We start from the raw sequence: 20,258 nt of genomic DNA, 5'->3' as shown, positions 1-20,258 counted from the left end.
ACGAAGTACTCGTGGGCCGTGGAGGTCACGAGGACCCAGACCCCTGCAAGACTCTCATCTTCGCCTTCAACTATCGCCATGTCGGGCCGTCCGGCAGTCACGGCCTGAACGCGTAACCATTCGACAATCCTCGCCTTATGTACATAATCAGAGTGCAGGCGTAATACATCATCATCCTCTCGTATCCTCGACAAATACCACGAAACTTGAAGACGAGCTAATGCAAAATTGGATTTCAATTTTTGTGGCTGGTGATCTCTCAATCACATACAACAACACCACCACCCCACTCAACTTGAATGCTCGTTCAGAAGGCACAATTCACCAAGTCATGGCCCTCTTCTTCAACGCAAGACCCAAAGCTAGGACAGCCAGAAAAAGAAAGAGAAGAAAACAATTAAGTAATTTATTGCATAACGTTTTTCAACAACAACAATGCAGCGTAGTCGCCTCATCTCTCGGTCGAGCGGCAGCTCCCTTTTTCAACGACGTCCAGGTACCCACCGGATCATTTCCTCATCCTCAAAAGACCAAGCTTGCTGAGATTTTGTCTGGCACATTTTGATGCTGTGCACAACAGCATGTGAGCACAACGTCGCGCGCCTGGTGACGGGCGGACTCGGCCGCCGCTTCTTGGCCACCTCGCCTGCCGGTGACCAGGCGCCCGCGTTCGGTGTGCTGCAGGCGACCGAAGCCAAGTCCCACCTACCCGACTTTGACCTTGTGCGTTGTTGCGGGGCCTCTTCCGGCGGTTACATTTCGCTTATCTCGTTTTTGTTGGGTGCGCACGCAGTTGCTGGACGTACGAGAACCGGATGAGTGGGCGGCCGGCGTCATCGGGACCCCGAAGACCATCACGCTCGGTACGTCTGCCGGACAAGCTTCGCACCGCAACCCACCCAGATCTCGGTGTTGAACCGGCAGCTTCCCGCGCAGGACGCGTCATGAGGGATGTGGCCACCGATGAGCTGCAGAGCCTCAAGGGCAAGAAGCTGCTCGTCTACTGCCGCTCCGGTACGTCATGCGCCCATCCCGAATCTTCAGCACACGACAAACGACACACACGACACACGCGGCACGCACGCACGCCTCAGATGCTCTGTTGGCACTGACTTGCTCGCTCCTTTCTGCCCAGGCGCGCGGTCGGCTCTGGCATGCGGAGTGCTGGCCAAGAACGGCTTCCAGGTGACCAACCTCGCCGGCGGCTTCCGTGGCTGGCGGGAGGCCAACAGCAGCAGCAGCGACGCGCCCCCGAACAAGGCCTAGACGAGATGCATGTGTCCAATCCTGAGTTCATGTTAGGACAGCTCACCGTGAAGTCAATCAGTCAGTTCTTCTCCTTGACGTCAGACGAAGAGGTGCTGGCACTGCTCGGCGCGGGAGCGGAGGTGCCGTAGGGGTCGGTGGCCAGGAAGCGCTTGATGCGGTCCCTGCTCTGGATGCCGTCGTGGTAGGCCTTGAGCGCGGGAAACTGCGCGGCCAGCGAGTCCGCGCCAGGCCTCCGGAAGGCGCTCTGCAGCATCGTGAACAGCGCCGCGTCCGCGTAGCTCAACTGGCGGTCCGCTCCCTCGGTAAGTCACAGCACACGTCCGCGACACAGCGCACGCACGACGCACGACGCACGACGCACGACACAAGAAACGACACGCACCTGACCGCCGACAAGAAACCCGTTGTTGCCGTTCTTCTCGAGCAGTTTGTCGAGGTAGCCGAGCTGGAGGGGCAGATACTCCTTCATCAGCCGCTCGGTCTCGGTCTTGGCCTGCTCGGCGGGCAGGCCGAGCACGGCCACGAACCGGTTGACGATGTCGCTCACGCCCTCGTAGGCCGCGTCGATCAACGCCGCCTCGTGGTCGCTGGCGCCCGCGTACCCGAGCTTCTTGCCCAGATGGCGCGCGATGGCGCCGCTTTGCACCAGCGTCAAGCCCGGCTCCTCGTACAGCGGCACCTGTCCGAACGCCAGCTTGCCTGTACACGTGCGGCGAGCAATCAGACGTGAGTGTCGTGTGCGTGTCGTGTCGTGTGCGGCGTGTGTCATGCGGTTTGGTAGGGGCGTGCCGGTGGCGAGGAGCTGCGGTTTCTGCTGGGGCCAGTCGGCGAGGCTCACGTAGTCGTAGTCGACGCCGGCGTCCTCCAGCAGCAGCCGGGCCACCTTGGCGCGTCCGCCAGTGGGGAAGTAGGTCAGGGTGGGCTTCGTGGCCACCCTGTTGGGGTTGAACGTCGACGAGGACGACGACGGGGAAGAAGACGAGTCAGCGTTGTCCATCTTGCGGGCGAGTGGCGAAGCATTGTATTGCAAGTGCCCTTGAGAGTGTGCTTGTTGCAAACTATTGTGGGAACATAATTAAGAGGCAATGTGGCCAAAATTAAGAGGCAAAGAACACCAGCCCGCAAACAATCACGCCATCGCCTCGTTTGAGTTTGCGCTTCGGGGACAAAACGCAGCTCCGTTACGCCACTGGTGCCGGTGACCATCGGCCCGTGGCTCGCCGAGAGTGCCCGTGTGTAAGTGTTCTTGTGTGAAAAAAGTCCCGACGAAAATAAAATAAAATCTCCGTTGCACAGCAACAGAGCGGCAGTATTACTGCCTCACAGACAAACTCTCCAATCTCAATTCACCAAGCTCATCTGTACGACTGCCCCCCGCAACTGCACGCCTGCATGGGCAGAAGAAAATCATCAAACAAGCGAACCGACGGCACTATTGATCCCCGAATTCATCATCAGCATCGATTAGATTAATCGATTAGCGATGGGACCCCTAGGCGTCGTTGTGGTCTTCCTGCTCGGCGTGGTGCTGGGCCTGTTGGCAATGGTGGCCTTCGTGGTGGTCGCCTTCGTTCTGCCGGTTCCCAACAGGAGAAAGATCGAGAATGGAGGAAACGAGAATGGAACGAACACGACCTCATCCACCAACCCGATGTCCGACTCCGCCTCTCTTCTTCCTCCATCGATGACCTCTTCCCTCACCTCCATCCCAGTCGTCGTGGGTGGCATCATCTCAGGCCCTGGTACACTACGTTTTTAATTTTCAATTAATCAAAATAATAATAATTGTAATTTTATTTATTTAGACACCCCCTTCATCTTTACACAACTCTATGAATTGATTAGATTTTTAATTCTTTATTCTTAATGGCGTGCCCAAGGCCTGGACCCGACGTTCCCTGACGTGAGGGCGAGCCGCCACCCCTTCCCCGAAGAGAGCCTGTCCACCGAAACGTGCGTCTGCTCACCGGCCCACGCCGCGCTACGCGCAGCAGAGCTGCCACAGACACGGCACACGACACAACACGACACAACACGACACAACACGACACACAGCTGATGTTCTTGGGCGCGCTGGTACGGTACAGGAAGGAGAAGACCCCGAGCGTACAGCTGCCGGCGATGCCGCTCAACCAGTACGTGCAGTCGATCATGGCCGCCGCCACGCAGCGGGCGAAGCTGCCCGGATTGCCCAAGCGGACGATCTCGTCGCGTTCGCTCTCCCTGCGCTCGGTCACCTCCTCGTCCTCGTCCGTCCGCAGCTCCTCCTCGCTCTCTCGGCCGCTCAAGACCCGCCAGTCTGACCTCCACTCCACTGATGTACGTGTGTCGTGTGTCGTGTGTCGTGTGTCGTGTGTCGTGTGTGTCATGGCTAACACACAAAGCAGCATTCTTCCGCGGATCGAACGATCTCTGTGAAGAGACAGGTCTCAGACTTCACCTTCGACGGCGGCTTCTCGGCCATTACCGAAGAGACAGTGGATGACTACCGCTACGCGCTGCACGTCAAGGTCGAGTCCGCACAGGGCCTCGTTGGCTCCAACAAAAACGGTAACTCGCCGCACGCGCCACACACGACACAGACGGCACTCATGCGATGCTTGTGTGGTACGAATTCCAGGGCTGTCCGATCCGTTCTGCAAGGTGCGGGTCGGCGGCCAGCGCGTCAGAACGCGGTGGGTGGCGCAGAGCGTGGACCCCGTGTGGAACGAGGCCTTCTCGCTCAACGTCAGCGACCCCGAGGAGGACACGCTCCTGCTCGAGGTCTTCGACCACGAGAAAGTGGGCAACAACAAGCCACTCGTACTTCTACCCTCCCCTAATTGTGTGTGTCATGTGTGTGTCATGTGTGTATCGTGTGTGTCGTGTGTGTCGTGTGTGTGTGTGTGTGTGTGTGTGTGTGTGTGTGTGTGTGTGTGTGTGTGTGTGTGTGTGTGTGTGTTGTGTCGTGTGTATGTGTGTGTGGTCTGACATCGCGTATGCACAATCTTCATTAGGGCTCCGCGATCATCTCGCTCAAGTGCCTGGTGCGAGGAAATGCTGTGGTGCAGACCGCGAAGCTTAGTGGCATCGCCAGACGGTCGAACATGGTCGACGTTCCCGCCACGGGTATTTATTTGTTCATTTCCTTCACACCGCTCAGCGTCGTGGTTGTCGTTTTTCCCCGAATGTCGTACATTGCTCACGTCCGACACATGATTGAAAACTTGCGCCGCTCGACAGGCACGATCACGGTTCGCATGCTGTTGACTGACCCGTGGGTGGAAAGCGAAGCCTCGGGCGACGCCAGCGCGAAGAAGTCCAAGCTGCTGCGAAAGCTCGACCGCAAGGAGGAGAAGGAGAAGCTCCGCGAGGAGAAGGAGAAGCTCAGAGAAGAGAAGGAGCAGAAGGTCAGGGAGGAGCGGCAGCGCTCCAAGACCGCCTCGCTCGGCTCCATGCCTCCGCCCAATACCTCCACACGTACGTCCGTTTCTCATCTGTTGCGCGCGTGTCGTGCGGTCGTGTGCGTGTGCTCATCAAATCTCGTGCAGTGAACGGCAACAACATCGATCTGTCGCCCTACCTCAAAATGAATGAGGTACTCTTGCCCCCCCTCCCCTTAGACTCGGCTGGGCGTGGCTCACCGCGAGTGGGAAAATGAATAAATGAATAATTACATAAAAATGCTATTTTCTCCCCCGCAGGAGCCGATCAAAGAGGGAATGCTCGAGATCAAATCGCTGGGCATCTGGCACAAGCGGTGGTTCGTCCTGTACGAGAACGGCATTCTGGCATACCACAAGCCACACAAGGTACGCGTAAAGCCCGCACGCACGCACACATCACACAGCACACACGCCATCGCACACGACCGCACACACGCCACGCGCAACTAATCCCTTTTAACGACAACGAATTATACAGAAGGACGAGCCTCTCGGCGATTGCTACGGGTTGGTGGTGCTGTCCAAGTGTCGCACGGTTCTGTCGCAGAAGAACCGGAAACGCGAGGTAAGACAGCGAAGCTTGTGGCGCTTCAACTTAAGTCAAAATTAATTCAATTGCTACCCCCACCCCCACTCAGGAGCGCATCGAGATCGAGCACACGGAGAAGAAGCCCATCTTCAGCACGCACTCGCTGACGGGCAAGAAGCTGACGTCGGCCCTGGCGCACCACCGCGGCAAGGCCCACGACTGCACGCTCCGAGTCACCAGCAGCGAGGACACCCAACGTACGCTCACCCGCCCATCACTTATTTTTGTTTTTAAATGCACATATCTTACATTCCTTTCTGCGCTCCAGGCTGGGTTCTAGCCCTGCGCTTCGCCTCCAAGGAGTCGGTATGCGCCGCCCGGCCGTTTCTCGTCCAGCTGTCGGTGTGTGTGTGTGTGTGTGTGTGTGTGTGTGTGTGTGTGTGTGTGTGTGTGTGTGTGTGTGTGTGTGGAGCGAGCTAACCGGCCAGCGCGCGTCGTGTTGTTTGAAAAAACCATGCAGGATGCGGACCCGCTGGAGGGACTCGGGGCCATCAACGAGGAGGGCACGTCCACCGCCGAGTCCTCGGATGTGATGACCGCCGTCGCCTGCGCGTCAGATGACAGCAGCAACAGCGACGACGATGACAACAACAACAACAACAACGAAAGCGATGACAACAGCTCCAAGGCCAAGGAGACCGCGCGGCACGCCGAGCACGTGGGCGACCACCACTCGCCCCATAAGAAGGACGAGGCCAGCAGCAGCGTGGCCACCTCGACCACGGCGTCAACCACTCCTGCCCCTGCCCCTGCCCCCACCCCCACCTCCGCCCCTGCCAAGGAGCGGGTCTCCTTCGCAGCAGCCTCCGCCCCTATGCCTGGCCCAGCGCGAGGTCGTGGGCATAGCGGCCCGCTGCTGCACCAGCGCCACATGTCCGATGAGGTACACGAGTCTCCAGAGAGATCCTGCGTGCGTGCGTGCGTGTCGTTGGTCGTGTCGTGTCGTGTCGTGCCTGCGTGCATGGATGCGGGAGCTGATGTCAGTTGCCCTCCAGCAGGGCAAAGCCAAGGAGGCTCAGGCGGACGTCTCCTCCGCGCCCGCCAAGGAGGCCAACGCGTTCGTGGCCTCCGGCGGACGATATGTGGAAGAGGGAACCCTCAAAATCCAAACCAAGTACGCCCCCTTTTCAGAACTGCGACAGCGCTTGCCGTGTGTGTGTCGTGTGTCGTGTGTCGTGTGTTGTGTGTCGTGTGTCGTGCGTGTGTGTCGTGGTTGCCCCTAAGAGGAGCGATTGACTCAACTCTCTTCAATTCCCCCTTTTGCAGGACGGGCTGGGCGAAGTACGCCTTCAGACTGTACACCAACGGCCACCTCGCCTACTTCCACCCCGATTTCGTACAGCTACCCTCCCTAGTAGTGCAGTGCGTGCGGTTGCGTCCCGAAGCTGACTGGAATTTTGCAGGAGGAGCCGCTGGGTTTGATCGCCCTGCGCAACTGCCAGTTGGTGCAGACCAGCCTGGCCAAGCTGCGCCAGGCCATCGGCGGCGGAGACAAGTCCTACCTCGAGTTCCAAATCGTGAACCCCTCCGCCGAGCCCCTGTTCGTCGGTGCCCAGCCCGCGCTCGGGCTTCCCACCGTTCGCGGCAAGGTACCTTTTCCCACTTTATTATACTTTTACTTTTACTTTTTATTCAAAATCCATATAATATAATATAATTTATGAATATTAATCATTTATATAATTTATAATTGAAATCAGGCGGGGCTGAGCCCGGAACTTGCGGCGCAAGCGGCCTACGAGGACATTCCGGCCCTCGACCGCTGCCGCCTGCGAGCAAAGAACCACCGGCTCCTCACCCGGTGGACGACCGCCATCCGCGACGAGATCACGCTCCAGCTGGTGCGGACACTTCATTCGTTCTCGTTGCGCTGTTCATCGCTTGAAAGAGGCCCTCGAAACGTATGACCCACACGACACGACAGGCCAGGGAGGAGTTGGTGGGGCTGGACGCGTTCGGCGGGAAGGAGGAGAAGATCGACGATGACTTCCTCGGCTACGCCAATCTGATGGTCCGTCGTGTGTTCGAGGTACCTTACCATCAGCTGTGTGTGTGTGTGTATGCGTGTCGTGTCGTGTCGTGTCGTGTGTGTCGCCGCTCATGCGTGCGCCGTATAGGAAATGCGCGTGTCGGTGCCCTTCAAAAACTTCGTATTGGCCAAGGTGCAGCGCAAGCTCGCACCCGTTGCCCTGCCCCGATTTCTTGTACTCTCCCACCGCCCAATGCCATTTCCCCCCCCCGTTACCACCACTTCACACCATCACTCACCATCGTGTTCTGTCCCCATTCCCAGGCGCCTCTGCGGATGGAGATGAACATGGGCGGCCCCATGCCCGCCGTGGGCAAGGGCGCCCGCTTCACGCACCTGGCCACCAATTCGTACCACCGCCCGTGCCCCTTCTCATTCTCATTTTTTTCGACACTGTGTTGAACGCGGTGGTGGTGGTGGTGCAGCTGCTGGAGATGGATATCGACTACGGCGGCAATGGGATGAACTTCACGCTGGAGACGGCCATCGTGACGGGCCTCACGTCCTATGCCCCCACCATCCCCATCCGCATCCGCGTGGAGGTCCTCTCCGTGCAGGGCCAGGTCCGTACCTCGCCCGCAGCAGCCGCGTTGTCGACATCAATGCGTCTAACACGCACACGCACACGCACAACCGCACACGCACACGCACACGGCAGTTGTGCATTTACGCGGGCGAGGAGCTGCAGACGCCGATCTTTGTGTGCTTCAAGTCGCGCCCGACGATCCGCCTGGACGTGCAGGTCCACATCGGGCGCGCGCTGCGCCTCGACTGGCTGCCCCACTTCCAGCAGGTCATCTCAGCGGCCGTCGAGAAGGGCATCAAGAAGAAGCTGGTCTACCCGGCACGAATGGAATGCTTCATTCCGTACCCCGGGCGCAAGCTCGACGTCGACCTGGTCGCGCCGCCGGCTCCGCAGCCCGTCATCGTCGCCCCGGGCGCGGGCGCGCCGGCGCCAGCGCCGACGAAGAAGAACAAAAAGATATGGGACATCTACACCTATCTCGACTCCAAGAAGAACCAGAAGAAGATCAAAGTAGTGGCGCAGTTCATCGACGAGATCCTCAACAAGGCCGACTACTCTCGTACGTAGGCACACGACACACACATTAACACGCACGACCGCACACGCACACACACCATCGCACACGCACACGCACCACCGCACACGCACACGCACGCGGCTGACCGATTGGAGCGTAGGCGTCAAGGCACTGTTCAGCCCGGATTGTGTGCTGTCGGGCGGTGCGGGCGGCGGCGGGGGCAAGGGCAGCTTCCAGCGCGGCGCCGGGCACGAGGGCGTCCAGGACCTCGTCTCCCTCATCCACAAGACCTACCCAGGCATCGCGTACGTACCCTAATTTCATTTTCTTTTATAGTTTATATAATAATGAAATAATGATAATGATAATGTTATTGATTTATTTACTAATTGTTGTAAATGTGTAGGTTTTATATTGAGTGTGTGCTGGTGGACGAGAAGACGGTGCTGTGTCAGTTCAAGGCGCGGAGCGCGGCCAACAGCGAGACCGTCATTCTGCAGGGCTTCTTCATCAGCCGCGTGGAGAAGAGGTACAACTCCCGCCTTCCGCCTGTTTGTGTTGATGTCGTCGGCTGAACGTTTCTTTCTCGATAGGCGCATCACGGAACAGCAGCACTACTGGTCGCTGACGGCGATCGAGCGACACCAGCAACGAACGGCCGCTGATCACTCCTCCTCCCCCGCCAAGCCACCACCCACCACTTCCTACTGCTAATTTATTTTTCTTTTCTCTTTAACTTCAAACTTGTGATAAAATTATTTATTTTATTTTCATTTTCATTTTTGTTTTCTTTGTCGTGATGGAGATGAAGCAAGACGTGGCCGAAGAGGATGGACGGGGAGAGGAGGAGGGGGAAGAGTTGCTAGCACTGCACGAGGTGCTTCCGCTGGAGGTCATGCAGCACATCATGGGCATGGCCGACCCCGCCAGCGTGGCAAGAGCCGAGGGCGTGTGCCGCGCGTGGCGCTCCGCGTGCGAGTCGCCCTTCGTGTGGGAAGCCGTCTTCCGGCGCCACTTCAGCTCCCGCCCCTCCACCACTGCCAAAGGCACTCCCTCCCCCCCACCCACCACTCGACTCCGTCGCCTTTCACTGAATTGAAAACAAGAAAACCCAAACAGAACGAAATTACAAATAAAATAAAATAAAATAAATACAAATTGTTTTATTTATTTATTATTCCCTTCCCGTTCACGGGTGGACAACAGAGAAGTGGCGGGAGCGATGCGTGAAGGCGGCCATCTCGCTTCGTCGCCTGCAGGCCCTCAAGGGCGAAGCCCGGCTGCGGGATACCCTCAGGTGCGTGCGGCCCATTCTCCGCTAGCCTCCACAACCCACAACCAATCGGCGTTGTGTGTTGTGTGTTGTGTGTTGTGTGTCGTGCTCTGAACAGGTGGTGTGCTGCGTGCGGTCACGACCGCGTGCTGCGCGAGCTGCTCACGAAGGAGGCGGCCCACATGACGCTCGACCTGCTCAACGGCAAGCGGCCGCCCAACACCGACGAGAGCAAGTTCCAGTACTCCGACGACGGCTCCGCGCGTCCGGTGCACCTGGCCGCCTCGGTGGGCTGCGCCGAGGTGGTCGATCTCCTCGCGCTCGCCGGCGCCGACCTCAACGTGGCCAACATCCGAGGGCAGACGCCGGTGGGCGTCGCCGCGGCCAAGGGATTCCTCGACGTTGTCGAGGTGTTGCTGCGCCACGGCGCCGGCGGCAGCGACTTCACGCAGCTGATCCAGGCCCAGCAGAAGGTGGGAACAAGAAAGGGCATGCGGCCGCTCTCGTTCCAAGCCGCCGCCGGAGGCCACATCAAGGTTGGGACCCACCACCACGGCCACTACTTCATTATTTGTTGATTTATTCATTTTATTTATTTGTATTTGTATTTATTATTATTTATTGTGTTTAATTCTGCGCAATGACAGATCATGGAGGTGCTCATGGAGAAGGCCGGCGGGCCGGAGAAGGCGCGGGAGCTGATCAACGCGGTGGAGTCGCGGACCGGCAATACGGCGCTCCACTTTGCGGCGGAAAACGGGCATTGCGCGATGGTGGCTTTTCTCCTCAAACAAGGCGCCGGTACCGGCCTTTATTATCCTTTTATTTATTTATTTTTATTTATTATCTTTATTTGGTGCTTATATGTCGATGTTTGTGTTGTGTGTGCACTTCCTACAGAGAAGAACGCATTGAACGGGTCGAAGCAAACGGCGCTGCACCTGGCCACGCTGGCCGGGTGCGTGCCGGCCGTGCGCATGCTGGTGGAGCACGGCGCTCAGATCCTGTTCACCGCGGCCGAGGCCAAGTCCAAGAAGGTGAGCCACTTCGCCGTCGTCAATCTCACTCACCACACACGCCCGCTGACGTGCGCCGTCTTCGGTTGGGTGTTATGTTCGGCAGGTGCCAGCCTCGCCGCTGCACCTGGCGGCCTCTAACCGCTCTGAGGCCCTCGTGTCCCTGTTTATCGAGCTGGGCCTCGACATCAATCTGACGGACGCCGCCGGCCGCATCCCGCTTCACTTTGCGGCGCGCGCGGTGCCCAAGAATGCGGGATTCATCGAATTCCTTCTCGCGCGCGGAGCCGACGCCAAGGCCGTCGATGAGGAGGGCCAAGGCGTGCTCCACTACGCCATCACCGTACGCCACTTGATCACTTGGATTCATGTGACACGCAGCACATACACACACACCACACGCCACACACGACACACGGTGGCACGACGCGGCAGGCTCTGAAATTCCTCATGATCTAGAATGAGTGTTCAGCCGAGCTGGTGGCGATGTGCAAGCGTCTGATTGATGCAGGAGCTGATGCCCACTCCAAGGATCCGGTCTTGGTTCGTCCCAACGCCGGCGCCTTTTCCTATGCTGTGCTGTGCCAGATTTTGTTTACGCGCTTTCATGTGTACAGGGCCTGGAACGCCTCATCGCCCGTTCGTACTACCAGTCAAGCTACGATCGTGATCTCGTCAACCTGTTTGTGGAGCGTGGCATCGACATAAAAGACCCGCGTACGCGATGACAATCCCTCCCCCCCCTCCGCATGCTCGTGTCACCATCATCACATAACGCCACCTCTCTCTGTAGGAATCGGTACCCCCTTGCTCACGGCAGCAGCCAAAGCGCACCACTACGATCTGGTGTTGGCCCTGCTGGACTGGGGCGTCGACCCCAACGCCAGCGTCACCGGCACAACGCCAAACCTGCCGTTGCACATGGCCCTGGGTGGCCATTCCTACCATTACAGCGATGCCGACAGGCGGCGTGTAGTCGAACTTCTTCTCGAGGTACCTTTACATTTTATTATTATTTGTTTTATTATTATTATTATTATTACACGGTGCATTTTGGTGCTCGCGAATAACAAATAAATCAATCAATAAATAAATATGGAATACAGAGAGGAGCCGATGTGAATCGCTTGGCGGGCTACAACCAAAGTCAGGCCTTGTTCTATCTGCCCTGCGATCCCGACGAGACCTTTGATTTCCTGGTGCGTAATCTCCTAGATGCATTGCCTGGCGTCAAGGAGCAGGGAGGCTCCATGCCATAACTAAGATAGAGCTATTCTCCAATGCAATCGCAGTTGTCGCGCGGCGCCGATATCAACGCAAGGAACGAGCGGGGCGAGACATTCTTGTATCGGGCCGTCAACCACAATTGGCCCTACGACGCAACGCATTTCCAACGAATGAGACAAACCGTCGTTGCCCTCATTGAGAGTACGTTGTTGATATGCTTTGTTCTGCTTTGTTAATTATTACTATCGTTATTCTCATCATTATTTTGTTAATGCGAACTGAACCACCGACCACTGGTACATTACCCAGGGGGCGCCGATCCCGGGCAGTGCCGGGTGGACGGCCATGGCCCAGTGAGTGAGGTTGGTGTTGACCCGACCGACACGACGGGCTGGGAGTGGATCGCGTTCCTGCGGTCCGTGGGCATTCCCATCCGGACCGCTGCTGATGATGACGAGCCGGCAGCGGCCGCAGCGGGCAGTGGTGACGCGACTGGTGCGGAAGCAGACGATGACGGCGAGGGGAGGGCTGAGCCGCTGGGCCACCACCGCCTTAGGAACGATGGTGACGACACCAACGAGGACGAAGAAGAGGAGGATAGCAGAAGCAAAGGCAAGGAGAAGCTGGACAAATGAATGAAACATGACCACTTCTTCTGATGGTCTCCTTCTCCTTATCACACAATTCTCTGACCTTTTCTCTGTTTCTTGGACAATTTTTAATGAGGAAAAAAGTAAGAAATTGCCCAGGCCAACATTAATTGGGAAAATCAAGTGACTTCATTCTTCTGATTCTCGTTCTAGTATTGCCTTGGAGGAGCGCGTTAAAGGCTTGCCGTGAGGGGCAGTTGACCACCCAGCTGGTACGTGCGCCTCAAGTGGGTCATTCAATATTCGCTTTTTTCTTTTTTAATCGTTCAAAATCGATTTGGTGTAGAACGGAGGACATGTCGAACGTGCGAGGGGGAGATCGAGGGCGGGGTGGAGTACGAGGAGGAGGCCGAGGAGGCGGGCGAGCCCGTGGTGGTGGCCCTCCAGCCCAATCGCGAGATTTCGATGCACGCTCCGGAGATAGAGATGAAGGCAGACCACAACATAGCCGTGGTGGCGGGAGGGGTCGCGGGGAGGCATGGGGCATCATGACGGCACACCCCGAACGCTTCGGCCGCACCAACAGCAGGGAGGGCGGCCTTACTCTGCCACCATCTTCTTCATCTTCATCCACTTCATCTGCGCAAGCACCACCGGTGGCGTCATCAACGCAGACGGCGTCAGCAGCCGAGCTCGCGCGCTTGCAGCGCCCGCGGCGCAAGCGGAGCCTCAGCGCAACGTCGATGCCGCGCGGAGGCGGACGCGGCAGCGGCGGATCGGCGGCGTCTTCGTTCTCGCGTCTGTTCGAGAACCTGGCGGGCTCGGGCAGCGGGCGACCGCGGACCGGCAGCGGCAACGAGCCGCGCTCGGCCTCGTCGGCGGCTGGTCCGCCACCGATCGTCAGCAGTGCCCTGGTCAAGCTGCAAAAGGTGCTCCACCCGCCCTTGATCCTGATTGATAACTCTTTCGTGCTCTTAGCTGAAAGAAGCACGCACGACACGCACGACACACACACCACCGCACGCGCACACAATGCAGGCGTATCTGGAGAAATACACGAAACTGTTGTGTCTTGAGATCGGAGAGGAGTTGCGAGGCGTGGAAGAAAAGTACGACTACAAACCCGCACTCTTTGTCATCATCCAAAGCACTGTACTTACCGTGCACGTGTGGCATTTCATGTGTGTCGTGTCGTGTCGTGTCGTTGGTCGTGTTGTATCGTGTGTACCTGTGAAGGCTCACGAAGTGGTCCAAGGCAAGGCTGGAGAAGGAGGGTCAGACCATCTTCAATCTCTGCGCCCGTCCGGTGGGCCATCTCTTCCGCGAGGAGATCCTCCAGTTCGCACCCGCCGGATCCGATTTTATGCCCTACCACCGCTTCGCGCACGGTGACATGGTATGTATGCCCTGTCACACACCACGCCCGTCATTCTTCTGCATTCCTCATGCGGTCGTATGTTGTTATGTGTGTCGTGCGTGTCGTGCGTGTCGTGCGTGTCGTGCGTGTCGTGTGCGTCGTGTGCGTTGTGTGTGTCTTATGACAGGTACTCATGACGCGGACGGATCCGCTGAGCGAGAAGCCGATGGAGGGCGTGGTGCTGGACAAGAGCAAGTCGCGGCTGCAGGTGGTCGTCAAGGACTACCCGCCCAACGTGTCTGAAGGCACCTGGGTACTCACCACTCAACCCCCTCATCACCGCAACATGCAGTGCTGCCTTGGGGGGCAATCTGGGTTGTGAGCTCATCCCTGGTGGTGGTGGACACACAGCGCCTGGACAAGGGCGCCAACAGGGTGTCGCACGACCGCATGATTGACGCGCTGAACAAGTTCACCAGCAATCGCAATATTGAACTGCCCGATACCGGTAGGCCTTCCCTCGTCGTGCGTCGTGTGTGTCGGTGTACGCTTGGGTTGCACCATTTGTGCCGCTTCGACTGACACTCCATCATGTGTTGCTTGGCAAACTCAGTGAAACCCATCCCCGGCGGCACAGTGCTGCGGGACCTGATTGTGGGAAACGTCAAGGACCCCAAGGCGTGGGCTGCCCAGCCTCCGCCCAAGGTATGAGCGCACGTCATCGCACCACCGCACACGCACCACCGCACAAGCACCACCGCACACGCTTATTGTTCGTGTCTCGCCTCAGGAATTGGCGGATCGGTACGCGCGCAAGAATTTTCCCAAGAATTTTGATGCCTGGAAGCTCAACGAGAGCCAGCGGAAGGTGATCACCACCATCCTCACTCGCAAGCTCACCCTCGTCCAAGGCCCTCCCGGCACCGGTACCACTATTTTTCGCGCAACCCCCAATCTAATTGCACCATTCTTAGGCGCGTCGTGTGTCGTGTGTCGTGTGTCGTGTGTCGTGTGTGTATCGTGTCGTGTATCGTGTGTTCATAGGCAAAACGACGCTGGCTATTCACTTGATGAAGCTGCTCGTCCACCTGTGCCGCGGACATGCGCCCATTCTGTGTACGGCCGACACCAACGTCGCTGTTGACAACCTGCTCGAGGGCCTGGCCGACTCGGGCGTGCGCGCGGTGCGCGTGGGTCGGCCGGTCAAGATCCGGGAGGAACTGCGCGACCTGTCGCTCGAGGCTCTCATGCAAGAGCACGCCGCCAACAACAAGCTCGACGCCCTGCGCCAGGAGCTCGCCGGTCTGTCCCACGGCAAGACCCCCGAGGAACGGTACCGTGCCTATGTTGTGTGTCGTGTGTGTCGTGTGTCGTGTGCGTTGCGTAGTGCACGAACTCGAGTTTTTCTGTTGTCTCTTTGGTTCAGGGCGGCGGCAAAGCGTGAGGGTGTGACGCTGCACCAGAACATCCGGCGACTCGAAGACTATATTCACAACGACGTGCTCGGTACCAAGTCTTCCATGACCCATTCGTTGTGCCTGCGAGCTGATGATGGTTGGTGACTGACGGCGCAACACGATATGTGTATTCAGGCAAGGCCGATGTGATCTGTGCCACGTGCATCGGGGCTGGTCACGACCTACTCGCTTCACGTGCCTTCCCTATCGTCATTCTTGATGGTGCGCTAACCCACCACCACCACCACCACCACCACCACCACCACCACCACCACCACCACCACCACCACCACCACCACCACACACACTTTTACGTGTGAGCGTTCGCAATACTCAGCAACTAAACGTTTGGTTGATGGCAGAATCGACGCAAGCCACCGAACCGGCCTCGCTGTGTGCGCTGGTGCACAACTCGCAGCACGTCGTACTTTTGGGCGACCACTACCAGCTCCCGCCCACAGTCACTTCGCCCGAAGCGCAGCAGGGTTAGCTACCCTCTTTCCACACTCCATCGCCACAGTGCTCACGACACACACGACACACACGACACACACGACACACACGACACACACGACACACACGACACACACGACACACACGACACACACGACACACACGACACACACGACACACACGACACACGCACATGATACATGACGCACGATGCAGGCGGTCTGTCGGAGAGCTTGTTTGCGCGTATGATCGCGATGGGTATCGAGCCATACATGCTGGAGATCCAATACCGGATGCACCCCATCATCTCCGAGTTCCCAAGCGTCCACTTCTACGGCGGCAAGATCAAGGACGGCATCGTGGCCGCCCAGCGCCCGTCGCCCACCGGCATCGCGTGGCCCAGCGAAGGCAACCCCATCGCCTTCGTCAATGTCGACGGCTATGAGAAACAAAGGTATGCGTGTGTGTCGTTTCGTTGGTCGTGTCGTGTCGTGTGTGGCGTGTGTCTATATACTGAATTGCTGTGTGCATTTTAGTACGGACGGCTATTCGTGGTTCAACTCGGCTGAGGGCGAGGCCGTGTTCCAGCTGGTGTCGGCGTTCGACCAGCGGTCGGACGTCGGCGACGTGAAGGACATCGGAGTCATCACGCCCTACAACGGCCAAGTCAAGCACCTCGCCGACCTCTTCTCCAGGCGCGGTGGTACCAATGCACACACGCATCACTGATTACCGCACACGCACACGGCCGCACACGCTGACGTCATCTTCTTTGCCGCAGGGATGAACAAAAATGAAAAGTGGCACAAGCTCAACATCAACTCGGTGGACGGCTACCAGGGCCGTGAGAAGGAGGTCATCATCTTCACCGCCGTGCGCAGCAACTCCCGCGGCGACGTCGGCTTCCTGCGCGACTGGCGCCGGTACTGACTCTCAGTTGACTTGGCAGTGTCTTTGACCGTCGTTGACTGCTGTCTGACCCGCGTTGACCACCTTTTTTCTTGTGCTTCTTCGTCAGGCTTAATGTGGCGCTGACGCGGGCCAGGCGCGGGCTGCTCGTCGTGGGCAACCGACGTACGCTGCAGTCCGACGAGCACTGGGGCAAGTGGCTCAGATGGATCGACACCCACCGGCTCGGCACCAACCTGCAGGCCATCCTGGGCCGCGGCCACCACCCGCCCGCCCCGGCCGGCGGCCGCTCCGGCTCTGACGATGCCACGTCATCACATGTCAGCACCGAGGCTGAGGCCGAGGCCGGTGGTGATGGTGACGATGGCGGCGCCGGTGCTGATGACGATGCTGAGAGACAGGCGAGGCGGGAGGCCAAGCGGCTGGAGGAGGAGAAGAGCGAGCGCGAGCGGATCGAACGGCGGAAGCGCGAGCGCAAGGCCGAGCGGGCGGCCGCGGCGGCGGAGGAGCGGCGCGAGAGGGAGCGATCGGAGCGCGAGCGCGAGGAGGAGCGATACCAACAGGAGGAGAAAGAGCGAAAGCGAGAGAAGAAAAGAGAGAAGAAGGAGAAGCAAGAGAAGAAAGAGCGAAAGCGACGTGAGAAGGCCGAGGCCAAGGCTCGGGAGAAGGCGCGGATCGAAGCCGAGGCGGCCGCGAAAGCGAAGGCGGAAAAAGAAGAAAGAAGTGAAGAGAAAGAGGAGGAAGAACACGAAGCCGAACCGGTGGTGATCCACATTGACGACCACGACGAATCGGTGGATGGGTCGATGTCGATCGACCGGGCCGACGAAGAGGTGTCGAGATCCGAACTCGAGGTGCCGCACGTGGCAAAGAGCGAAGAGGAAGAAGAAGAGAAGGAGGAGGAAGAAGAAATGAAGGAGAACGAAGACGAGGAAAAGAGAGAAGAAGAAGAGAACGAAGAAGAGAAGGAGGCGGAGACGTCGGTGAGTATGGACGTCGAAGAGCCACCAGAAGAGAAGAAGAAGTCAGAAGCGGAGGAAGAAGAAGTGGAAATTAGGGAGAGGGCGAGGGCGTGGGAGGCGGTGGAGTCGAGCGTGGCAGAGGAGCGCACGCCGGCGGCGGCCACCAGAAAGCGGAAGCGCGGGTGGCGAAGCGAAGGAGAGAGCGAAAACGAAAGTAAGAGCGAAAGCGAAAACGAAGCGAGGAGGGAGGGGGCGGAGGAGGAGGGCGAGGCGGTGGTGGACCGCGACTTCGAGGAGGACCGGGACGCGCGGCTGCTGCGGCTCAAGCGCGCCCGGTGGCAGCAACAGCAGGCCGAGAAGCGCGAGCGACAGCGGGCCATGGAGCTCGCGAAGCAGCGAGAAGAGGAAGAAGCGGAGGCGGAAAAGATGAAAAAGAGCGAAGGCGAAGAGCGAAAGCGACAAGTGGTCGCCGTCGTGGTGCTGTCCGACAGCGAAGGCGAAAGAGAAAAAGACGAAGAAGAAGAAGAAGAAGAAGAAGAGAACGAAGAGAAGGGGAGAGAAGAAGTGGAAGAAAAGAATGAAGAAGAGGAAGAAGTGGAAAAGAATGAAGAAGAAGAAGCGAAGGAGGAAGAAGAAATGAAGGCGTCGACGGAAGACAGCCTAAAGGCAGAGGAGAAAGAAGGCGAAGAAGAAGGCGAAGGCGATGAGTGGCGCGTGGTGAGGCGAGGAGGCGACGACTCGTTCCTTCTCGACAACGACGATGGCGACGAGAGCCGACAAGGGGGCGACCGCGAAGAGGAACAACGCGACGACGCAACGGAGGTGCCGCAGGCAGCCGAAGAGCCAGAAGAGGAGGATGTGAGCATCGCCGACATCAAGCGGGACGAAGGCGAAGAGGAAAAGGAAGCGAACGAAGAAGAGGAGAAGGAAGAGGAAGAGAAGGAAGAGGAGGAGAAGGAAGAGGAGCCCACGAAGAAGCGTCCGCTGTTGGACGTCTCGCTGGACATCACCCAACACGAGCCACACGACGGCGACGACGATGACAGTATGGAGGAGGAAGAGGAGGCGGAGGCGGTAGACGAAGGGCGGCGGAGACCAGAGCGGAAGGTGCGAAGGATCATGGCGAGCGACGATGGTGAAGAAGAGGATGGCGAAGGCGAAGGCGACGGCGAAGGCGAAGGCGAAGGCGAGAATAAGGACGAAGTGGGCCGCATCGAGGTGGAGAACAAGCTCGACGATGAAGGAGACGAAGACAAAGAGGAGGAGGAGGAGGCAGGCGACGGTGAAGCGGTTCCTGTCAAGGAAGAACGCAACAGCAGTGACGACGACGAGCAAGGCGGCGACGATGCGGGCGAGCAGGCGCCCATCGAGCAAGAGGAAGACCAGGACGACGAAGCGAAGGAGGAGATGGAGCAGGAGCCGGAGGTGAAGGCGGAGGAGGAGGAGGAGGGCAACGGGGAGACGGGACCGCTGGTGCTGTTGAGCGTCGTAGACGGCCTACCGCTCCCGGCCCGGGTCTCGAACCCGTCGTCGCCGCGCCCGCCCGCGACCGCCGAACCACTCCACGACGAAAACGAAGACGACGGAGAAAGCGAACACGAAGCAAAGAACGAAGAAAAAGAGAGAAGCGATGAAGGAGAAGAAGGAGAAGAAGGCGAGCAGGTGGAGGAAGAGGCGAAGAAGGGCGACGCAATGGAGGTGGAAGAGGAGGTGTCGATGGCCGACGACCGGGCTACGGACCTCACGAACCGAGAGGCGGAAGACGAGGGCGAAGAGCGATCGTCGCCGGTGTTGGAAGGCGACGGCGAGGCCTTGAGCCACGGCGGGCTCGTGCGGCACCGGGTGTCAGGTGCGACGGAAACGGAGGATTCGGTGTTTGACGCCGAAGTGGACGAGATCAGCGGCGGCCAGAAGCGGTTCATCTTCTGAAAAGAGCACACCATGGCCAAGCCCCAAACAACCATCATAAACAAACCCATCAATCAACAAGCAATCATTCATTTGTTTGCTTCAAATTCTCCACCACACCCAACTTGATCATCTGTTCCACCGTGTCCTTCAACATTTGGTCGAAAGAAATGAACTCGGACAGGCCCAGACCCTGCAGCAACCATTTGAAAAGAAAGGCCATGTCAGTCTTCGGCTTGAGCTGAGCTCACTCTCGCTTTCGCTTTAGGCGCGCACCTGGAGGAGAGAGGTGTCCATCTGGGTCTCGATGCCAGTGTCCACATCCAAGTCCTCCACGTTAGGATACTCTGGGAAGAGCTCCTTCAGCTTGATCGCAAGGTCCCTCCACGGCCTCGTCTCACTCGCGCAAAACACTCTGAACAACATCAATCACACTCTGGTGGTGAGTAAAACCACAACACACAGTTGCGACTGAAGCGAAGAGCTTGTTACACACCTGTGGCCGATGGCACCATCTTGTTCCATGGCGATGACGTGTGCCAACGCCACGTCGCGCACATCCACGAACGGCAGCCGACCGGGCGTGGCTTTCTTCGCTCGGCCCAGGAGATAGTTCACCACGGTCTCCAGGCTTGCGTTGAGGCTGGCCGACTGGGGCGGACCCACGACGAAGCTCGGGTTGACCACCACCAGGTCGAGCCGGTCCCTGTGCTGGTCCCACAGCCGCCACGCCGCTTGCTCGGCCAGCCGC

General features: G+C 58.4%; 6 protein-coding genes across 6 annotated transcripts; 4 read left to right on the top strand and 2 right to left on the bottom strand.

Moving 5' to 3' along the window:
* Window positions 1-435: 435 nt before the first annotated feature.
* ACA1_144850 (rhodaneselike domain containing protein) lies at window positions 436-1,266 on the top strand (the record flags this gene model as incomplete). Its single annotated transcript, XM_004332849.1, has 5 exons — window positions 436-496; window positions 581-723; window positions 794-863; window positions 937-1,014; window positions 1,136-1,266. 5 exons carry the CDS (start codon window positions 436-438, stop codon window positions 1,264-1,266), a joined length of 483 nt encoding a protein of 160 aa, XP_004332897.1.
* Window positions 1,267-1,327: 61 nt separating this feature from the next.
* Window positions 1,328-2,266, bottom strand: ACA1_144840 (glutathione Stransferase, C-terminal domain containing protein; the record flags this gene model as incomplete). The annotated part of the gene is made up of 3 exons (XM_004332848.1): window positions 1,328-1,552; window positions 1,652-1,948; window positions 2,108-2,266. The coding sequence occupies 3 exons, from the start codon at window positions 2,264-2,266 to the stop codon at window positions 1,328-1,330; spliced, it is 681 nt and encodes a 226-aa protein (XP_004332896.1).
* A 486-nt stretch (window positions 2,267-2,752) lies between these two features.
* Window positions 2,753-9,069, top strand: ACA1_144830 (C2 domain containing protein; the record flags this gene model as incomplete). The annotated part of the gene is made up of 25 exons (XM_004332847.1): window positions 2,753-3,011; window positions 3,150-3,222; window positions 3,357-3,588; window positions 3,696-3,819; window positions 3,890-4,071; window positions 4,266-4,377; window positions 4,492-4,728; window positions 4,800-4,846; window positions 4,953-5,060; window positions 5,173-5,259; window positions 5,333-5,480; window positions 5,552-5,589; window positions 5,744-6,166; window positions 6,282-6,397; window positions 6,550-6,619; window positions 6,687-6,872; window positions 6,984-7,124; window positions 7,208-7,294; window positions 7,401-7,487; window positions 7,577-7,621; window positions 7,738-7,875; window positions 7,971-8,397; window positions 8,516-8,660; window positions 8,762-8,884; window positions 8,949-9,069. The coding sequence occupies 25 exons, from the start codon at window positions 2,753-2,755 to the stop codon at window positions 9,067-9,069; spliced, it is 3,756 nt and encodes a 1,251-aa protein (XP_004332895.1).
* An 85-nt stretch (window positions 9,070-9,154) lies between these two features.
* On the top strand, window positions 9,155-12,506 carry ACA1_144820 (Ankyrin repeatcontaining protein; the record flags this gene model as incomplete). Its single annotated transcript, XM_004332846.1, has 12 exons — window positions 9,155-9,434; window positions 9,562-9,652; window positions 9,747-10,164; window positions 10,276-10,429; window positions 10,529-10,665; window positions 10,751-10,987; window positions 11,104-11,187; window positions 11,262-11,361; window positions 11,468-11,637; window positions 11,751-11,843; window positions 11,937-12,072; window positions 12,181-12,506. The coding sequence occupies 12 exons, from the start codon at window positions 9,155-9,157 to the stop codon at window positions 12,504-12,506; spliced, it is 2,226 nt and encodes a 741-aa protein (XP_004332894.1).
* A 503-nt stretch (window positions 12,507-13,009) lies between these two features.
* Window positions 13,010-19,528, top strand: ACA1_144810 (putative DNA helicase; the record flags this gene model as incomplete). Its single annotated transcript, XM_004332845.1, has 15 exons — window positions 13,010-13,390; window positions 13,500-13,570; window positions 13,698-13,857; window positions 14,006-14,131; window positions 14,230-14,326; window positions 14,432-14,523; window positions 14,609-14,744; window positions 14,863-15,151; window positions 15,245-15,324; window positions 15,411-15,497; window positions 15,638-15,760; window positions 15,945-16,182; window positions 16,265-16,431; window positions 16,510-16,651; window positions 16,747-19,528. The coding sequence occupies 15 exons, from the start codon at window positions 13,010-13,012 to the stop codon at window positions 19,526-19,528; spliced, it is 4,971 nt and encodes a 1,656-aa protein (XP_004332893.1).
* A 64-nt stretch (window positions 19,529-19,592) lies between these two features.
* ACA1_144800 (cinnamoylCoA reductase) lies at window positions 19,593-20,257 on the bottom strand (the record flags this gene model as incomplete). The annotated part of the gene is made up of 3 exons (XM_004332844.1): window positions 19,593-19,700; window positions 19,784-19,922; window positions 20,004-20,257. Coding segments are annotated over 3 exons (501 nt in total), but the record flags the coding sequence as incomplete, so codon positions are not given.
* Between the last annotated feature and the right edge of the window lies 1 nt (window position 20,258).

This window comes from Acanthamoeba castellanii (assembly GCF_000313135.1).
Source record: "Acanthamoeba castellanii str. Neff unplaced genomic scaffold scf7180000084710, whole genome shotgun sequence".
In the NCBI taxonomy this organism is placed as follows: domain Eukaryota; phylum Discosea; order Longamoebia; family Acanthamoebidae; genus Acanthamoeba; species Acanthamoeba castellanii.
Note: the sequence above shows the minus strand (reverse complement) of the source record. Positions and strands in the feature narration are given on the sequence as shown.